Source organism: Belonocnema kinseyi, chromosome 3 (assembly GCF_010883055.1).
Source record: "Belonocnema kinseyi isolate 2016_QV_RU_SX_M_011 chromosome 3, B_treatae_v1, whole genome shotgun sequence".
Taxonomy (NCBI): Eukaryota; Metazoa; Arthropoda; class Insecta; order Hymenoptera; family Cynipidae; genus Belonocnema; species Belonocnema kinseyi.
The window spans coordinates 112,733,782-112,741,980 of NC_046659.1; the positions used below are offsets into that span (position 1 = coordinate 112,733,782).

The 8,199-nt window shown below is 36.0% G+C and overlaps 1 protein-coding gene across 1 annotated transcript in view; it reads right to left on the reverse strand.

Annotated features, from left to right (window-relative positions):
* Positions 1-524: 524 nt before the first annotated feature.
* Positions 525-8,199, reverse strand: part of LOC117169556 — a 15,321-nt gene continuing 7,646 nt past the window's right edge. The window contains exon 3 of the mRNA XM_033355982.1: positions 525-853. Within this exon, the coding sequence (XP_033211873.1) occupies positions 597-853 (257 nt within the window). The 3' untranslated portion in view covers positions 525-596. The remainder of the gene's footprint in view (positions 854-8,199) is intronic.

Consider the following 8,199-nt stretch of genomic DNA (forward strand, 5'->3'; position numbering starts at 1 on the left):
TCACCTATGGCTACCTTTCGTGGTTATGTTGGACTGTGAGGTCTCAGGACTCCGACATCTCGGTTGGTCGTAACCGTGGGTGTGACGTCCTGGTCCTCTTCTAGTGCCTCTAAGGTCGACCCCGATCCTTCGCACTTAAGGTTCGGTACAACTTTATATTTTTATTTAAATTTTGTCGGGTTCCCCCCTTTACTTATATTTCGTTTAATCAGTACTCTCGCGTTGTTTTTTTTTTTTTTTTTGAAATGACTGATTTTTTAGTGCTTCATTACTACTAACGCTCGACTAAGTCTAGTGTAATTTGTATCAACGAATTTAAAGTAGCACTTCACTAGTCTATAGTCGCATTAGTTGGAATCGACTTGAGATTGTTAAGTTTAACAAGCGCGCGTGAATTTATGCGTACCTGGTTCTGGCTTCGACGAGACCCTGTGAAGTTTTGCTTCTTTTTTCGAGTTAGTCTCAAAAACTCCATTACACTGTACATCATAAGAATGATTTTTTGCGTATCATGTTTTTATTTGAGAATATACATGACAAAAATTATACACAATTTTCATACATTTGTTGTTTCACTTGTGTAGGTTAATCCTAATTCATGGACGCGTAACTCCCGTAATTTCCGTTCGATCTAAGAGTCTTTTATGTAATACAAATCTGATCCCAGAAAATTGCATTGGTTCAACTGGATCAAATGGTTTATGGCGATTTCCATTTTTGAGCTTAACTTCCACAATATCGCTTATGAGAGGCAGTAGTCGATTGAAAGCAGTAGGTCGTACCTCAACTATAAAGACGTGGCCTTCATAAGCTAGATACCATTTTGTATAATTAGGTTCCATAAATTTTGAAGCTTGAAAACAAATGAAAGATTAGTAAATTAAATAATATTAATAATCAATATCAAAATTAAACGTTCTTTTTCAATAAAATGCCTCAAAAAGTAGGAAGATCCGGCTTGTTGAAACAATCTTGAAATTGAGCCAACTTAAATAGAAGTCAAAATTTTTCAAATTAAACATGACCATACTATATATCCTATACATTTTTCTAATCTGCGTGCAAAAATTAAGACATGGCGGCCAAAAAACAAACCAAAATTTTTTTCAATCATGTTTTCCCATTGTTTTTCGTAAAAAAAATAGTAATAATAAAAATTTTATAACAAATTTTTTATTTTTCTGCTTCCGATTGTCCAGTATCCGAAATTGTTTAAGAAACGTAGACCCATCTACTTTTAGAGGCGTTGCGTTTGACTGACGTTTTTTTATCTGAAATGTGTATAAAATTAATTTAACCCATTTTTTAATTTATTTCAAAAGTGCATTTAATAAGCATAACAAATTCTACATCAATATCTTGATCAATAATCTCATTAAAAGTTCACCAAAATATTGTCTTTTCGGGCGTAATTACCAGAATGACACCTTAAAGATTTTTAAAGTTTCTAAATGATTTCTAGCAATTTTCAAAAAATGTAAACAAGTAGATTAAAAAAATGTATGCGTTTTGAAGAATTTCCAAGCTTTTCGGAATATTTGGAAGACTTTCTTGTGACTTTTAAAGATGGTTAATACAGCATTTCAATTAAACTTTCAGGATCTCAATATTTCAAGAAATTTTGAATAATAGCATAAAAGATTTATATAAACTTACGGGATTTTATCATATTTTAATGATATTTAAAAAGTTAAGGCACAAGAATTAAATCCTTTCAAATATTTGAAGAGATATTCAAACATTTGTCTTTCTAAAGGTTTCAAATAATGTAAAAGATTTTCTGACATTAAAAAAACATATATAAAGTTTTTTCATAATTTTTGAAAATACTGCTCACTACCCCTGAAATCATTCAACATCTTTTTAGTTTATAGAGCTTTAAGATGGTTTTTGAATACACCCTTAGATTTAATGATATATTTTTCTAAATATTAAGACAGATTGAATAGGAAATAAAAATATATGTATGAAGCGTTCAGTGAATCACTTTATCCGAAATAGGTAGAAACAACGCACTTCATCTGCCCGCGAAGCGGCAGTAAAAAGGCACTTTATTGTGCTGCGACGAACGATACGTAAAGTGAGAACAAGTAGGAAGAAGTGAGTGAATACTTAAAGAAAAGTGAAAAAAGAGTAAGAATAATTTATTTTAAAACTACTTTAAACTACGTAGTGGATTTTGGACTTCTAACTGCACCCCACGTGCGTGCTTATGCGTTCCATCAAGCGCTGAATTCAAGAAAAAGTGCTCTTATTCGGATCCATGAGAAAAAGCCCAAACGACAAGGCGCCCGCCAATGAGAGTCGCGCTTCGTGAAAAAGGCCCGCGAATCAAAGAGCGAGTAGGGGCGTGGTTAATAGATTTTCAGTTTATAATTTTCTTCCAGTGACTGCAGTTTTGTGATTAACAACCAAGTTCACGCTTGTTTACTTTTGACATCAAGAGCTGCGTTTGACACGTTTTGTTGTTCGTTTTCGATATTTTTTTATAAATTCCAATAAATTGCATTAAATTGTTTTGATCCATAAGCGAGATCTGATCAAGTGTATACTTCGATTGCGTATCAAAAGAGTTTTCACCTCGAACCAATCGTGCTTTTTTTTCTCATGTAATACATCAAATAAACCGTCTAGGCGATCAAAGCTTGCAGTAAATGAGTAAAATCAGATTCTGTAGATTATAGTTTACAATGTGCATATTTGCTTGACTGTCAACGGCTGCGAGGGCGAAAAATTTTCCTGTGTGTAGGTATAAGTTTTATGAATATATAAACTACAACAATAGCAGCATATCTAGTTTTATATACTCAACAACATGCCGTGAATACATTTGGAAAAAGAAAGGGCGAGAAAAAATAAAATGAAGAGAAATTGTTTCCTATCTAAATTTTTAATCGCCTTTTTCATGGAGTGCAACTTTCATTGGTGGGCGCTTATTCGTTTGGACTTTTTGTCACGGATTCCTCTTATTCTGCCTATCTCGCCTATTTCAGATAAAATATTGTATGCACAAGGCCAGTAAAGTTGTTTTATACGCGGATGCCGTTTTACCGTCCTCGCCTTTGGCTCAGGCGTTATATTCTACATCCTCGTTTAAAGTTCAAGTTTACTGCCCAAGTAGATACCACAGGCCGACCAATTTTAAAGCCAGAGACCAGACCTAAGATTTCTGAAGGATTTTGATGCGCTGAATCCGAATCCGAGCTCGAAATTGCTCCTGTACGTCAGGTTTTCAATATATCCTAACCTAAAACTGCAAAAAACGCGTTTTTAGATATTTTTGAGGAATGTAACCGAACAAGAAAAATGTCTACCACAAAAGCTAATATGGAATTAGAAAGTACTAATCTTCCACTTTCAAAACTACTTGGATTTATAAGGATATCTTCATTTTTCACCAAAATATTGTAATTTGAAATTTTTTAGTTTAGCGTTTTAACCCATTAATGCTGAAGTGTTCAGATTTATACAACGCATTCTCTATTGCTGAAGGTACGATATTTTTTCTTCAAAATATTATCTCAGGTGTTTTTTAGGGTGCCCTTTCTATTGCCGGTGTCAGTTTTTCGTTGCAACCTTAGGGCTTTAAAAAAGAACAAAGGATCCCGCACAAAATACCAACAAAAAAGCGTGCAGTCGTTTAGAACCAAACTTCGGACATTGTAAAAACAAAAGAAGACGGACTGCGCAGAATGCTACTGCGCACTCTGTGTGCATTCTAATGTTCACATTCGCTGTATGTGCGCGCCGTTCTACGGCGCAGATAGTCTTCGATCCCTAGCTGGCTCACTAAGCTGGCGACGCTTTTATGACGTGTTATGCGAAGGTGATGAAATTCGTTTTTTGCTACAAATCTTTCCGTGTTAGAGATCACGTTTGAGTGGCGGGCTAACGGTTGGATGCGAAGGTAATAAAATTCTTTTTGTATTTGGAATCTGTCTAGCGGTTACATTTCGTGTGGATCGTGAATTTTGTATATAGTGAGTTTTAGAATTTCCACGTTACTGTTCATTATAAGGAAAAAATGGGTTCAAGAACTCCTTGCGCTAAGAATGTTAATACGTTTTGTCCTGTTTGTGGAATGTATTCAACGGAGATGTACCGCCAATGATTAATGTTTTTCTAAAAAGTATTTGGAGAAGATCGTTTACCCTGAAGTAAAAAGTGTTACATCAGCCAAGATTGGTATTAGAAATCACTCTAAAAACAAAAGTGACCGATCAACTCACGAATCAATGGATACTAACGACCCTAATGCAACTGAAGATTCTTCTGGGGAAGAATTAGATGATGAAAGTCCTATATTTTTTGACCAAGACGGATTAGACGATTTTATACGCGATCTTGATCTTCCAAAGGACAAAGCTGAGCTTCGCGCTACAAGACTCAAAGAGAGGAAACCATTGTTACCTGGCAATAGAGTAACTGTTCACAGAAATAGAGAAGAAAAGTTTATCAAGTACTTTTCAGCTGTTTAAAACGTGGTATTCTAGTCGCAAATATCTTCATTTGTTGATAAGCTACACGGTTTTAAGTAGAGAGTGTTTTTTTGTTTGTCGGATTGTAAAATGGACAGCCCGAAAGAGCAACAAATTGCTGTGGAATTTTGTATGAAACTCGGGAAATCTGCAACTGAAACATTTGTCATGCTCAACACGGCCTACGGTGATGTTGCCATGAAGCGTACTGTATGTTTCAAGTAGCATAAACGTTTCAAGAGTGGCCGACAGTCGATTGACGATGATGAGCGTCCTGGGCGTCCTTCAACGTCAACTGACGACCCACACGTTGACAAAGTCGACACCCTGGTGCACGAAAATCGACGCCCGGCCATTGGAGAGCTTGCCGAATAGTGTGGGATATCAGTTAGATATTGTTACGAAATTTTGACCCAAAAATTGAAGATGCACCGCGTCACTGCGAAATTTGTGCCACGCTTCAGCTCACTCAGCACTTAGAACTCGTGAGTTTTTGGCCAAAAACTCTATTATTGTTCTTCCTTATCCCCCATTCATACCTGACCTTGCTCCTTGTGACTTATTATTGTTCTCAAAACTAAAAAAAACCCTCAAAGGTTTCGGAGATTAAGAAAAATGCGACGAACGAGCTGAAAGCCATCACAAAAGAAGCGTACCAGGACTGTTTCAACAAGTGGAAATACCGTTGGGATAAGTGTGTGCGTTGGGGAGGAGAGTATTTTGAAGGAGACGCAGACGCTTAACTTCCAAATGAAGTACATTTTTTTATGACCTCATTCCGCGTATTTTTTTAACAGACCTCGTATTGTAATAATATCGAAGGACTCATTAATTTATTTAAAATAAACTTATTACGCTGCAATTCCAGTAGGTCACTCAACTACACTGAAAGAACCTTATGATACTTTCCAATTACTCCTGATAAAAATAAAACACAATGTCCGTAATTGGCTTATTTGTGGTGACTTCAAAATGATAAATTTTATAAAAGGTTTACAATCAGGAAACATGAAATACCCTTGTTTTCTTTGCCTTTGGGTCAGTCGTGTAAGGGATGAACATTGGATAACGGAGAAATGGTCAGACAGATTAGAGTGGACAGTTGGTCAGTATAATGTTGTTTATGAATTCTTGTTGACAGATGAAAGTATTATTTCCACCACTCCATATAAAACTTGGGTTAATGAAGCAATTTGTGAAAACCCTAAACACCGAAGGAGAATATTTCAATTATATCAGATCTATATTTCCGCATTTAAGTGATGCCAAAGTTAAGGAAGGTATTTTTTTGGGCCTGATATAAAAAAACTTATCAAAGATGATGACTTTATCAAAACCATAACATCTATTGAAAAGGATGCATGGCTGAGTTTCAAAGATGTTCTACAGAAATTTTTAGGGAACAATCGAGATCCAAAGTTTAGAACTATTGTATCTAGTATGTTAAAGAATTTTAAAAGATTAGGTTGTTTGATGAGTATAAAATTACATTTTCTTAAATCTCATTTGGATTAATTCCCAGAAAATGTTGGAGCATTCAGTGAAGAAATGGGCGAACGCTTTTATCAAGACTTTCACCAAAAAGTGCAACATTATCAAGGTCGATGCAATGTAAGAATGATGGCCGACTATTGCTGGTCTTTCCAAAGAAATGATCATGACCCTACTAGTCATAAACGAAAGTCTCTTCATCGATCGTTTGACATGAAGCGCGAACGTTTCCATAAGAAAACAAGCAATTAGTTTCACCTTAATTGGACATACAATCGTAAGTCTTACCTTAACTTGCTGCGCAATCGTAGGTCTTGCCTTGACTGGCTGGACGATTCAAAGTCTTGCCTTAACTGACTGGGCGATTCAAAGTCTTGCCTTGACTGGCTGGACGATACAAGGTCTTGCCTTTATTGGCTGGGCAATTCAAAGTCTTTCCTTGATTGACTAGACAATCTAAAGTCTTTCCTTGATTAGCTAGGCAATCTAAAGTCTTGCCTTAATTGGCTGGAAAATATTAAGTGCTTCCTTGCGTAGCTGGACAATCCCAAGTCTTGCCTTAACTGAATGAGCAATCTAAAGTATGCCTTTGATTGGCTGGGCAATCTAAAGTCTTGCCTTAATTGGCTGGAAAATATTAAGTACTTTCTTGCGTAGCTGGACAATCCCAAGTCTTGCCTTAACTGGCTGGGCAATCGTAAGTCTTGCCTTGCCTTGCCTGGCTGCACGATTCAAAGTCTTGTCTTGACGGGCTGGAGGATGAAAAGTCTTGCCTTTATAGGCTGGGAAATCCAAAGGCTTGCCATAATTGGCTGGACAATCTAAAGTCTTGCCTTAATTGGCTGGAAAATATTAAGTACTTTCTTGCTTAGCTGGACAATCCCAAGTTCAGCCTTAAGTGGCTGGAAAATATTGAGTCTTGCCTTAGTAAGCTGGAAAATCCTAAGTAAATTTACAATATTAAATAAATCATAATAGTAAAATTTGTTGTTTTTTTAAAGCCCAAACTGTTTTCCATATTCGCTCTTCTAGGAGTTATAACAAAAAACTGAGCCAATCGAAAAGGAACCCCCGAAAACCCCTCAGATAATATTAACAAGGGACAATGGCATACCATCTCGGCGTTAATGGATTAATACGCTAAATTGAATATTTTCATTTCAAGTTTAGCCCACTTGTAGTGTGGAATTCAATTATTTCACGACATGTAAACGACTAAATTCACTATTCCCAGGGTTAGGAGGGTTAGCCTGCTTATGACTTGGTAGGGGTGATTTCTGGGTTTAGGTGGATTAGTAGCTAGGCGGGTTAACCCACTTGTGGCATGAAATTTCATTATTCCAAGAAAAACATGCGACTAAACTTATTGTTCCCAGAGTCAGGTGGGTTAGCACGCTTGTGGCATGTTAGGGGTGGTTTCTACCGCTAGGAAACAGCTTCCGTATAAATGAAAAGACACGGGTTCCATATTTTTTATTATTTTATCAATGTGCAAAGTTTGGTTCAAAACGACTGTACGCTTTTTGTTGGTATTTTGTGCGGGATCCTTTGTTCTTTTTCAAAGCCCTAAATTGTGGCCGCCGTATTGGATCTTCTAGGGGTTATAACAAAAAACTGACACCTGCAATGGAAAGGGCACTCTCGAAAACCCTTGAGGTAATATTTTGAAGAAAAAATATCGTACCGTCAACAATAGAGAATGCGTTGTATAAATTTGAACACCTCAGCGTTAATGGGTTACAACGCTAAAATAAAAAATTTCAAATTACAATATTTTGGTGAAAAATAAGGATATCCTAATAAATCCAAGTAGTTTTGAAAGAGGAAGATTAGTACTTTCAAATTCCATATTAACAAAACAAAAATTCCAAAACAGCTGAAAAACGCATTTTTTGCACTTTTAGGTTAGGATATCTTGAAAACCTAACGTAGAGGAGCAATTTTGAGCTCGAATTCGCATTCAGCGCATCAAAATTCTTCGGAAATGCCAACTTCAGTGGCCAACTTCAGTGATTTGATCAAAGATTTATGAAAATTCTATGTTATTTCGTCTTACTATATCATACTTCTTCAACATTTATTCTAATCGCAAACCTTCTATAAAACGTTTTGGGGACTTTAGGTGACTTTTGGCTTATCGAAAATTCTAGAAAAATGTATAGATAATGTTAAATAGTTTGAAATATGTACTTTTAGTTAAACAATATTGAAAAACTTAAGTGTTTAATGA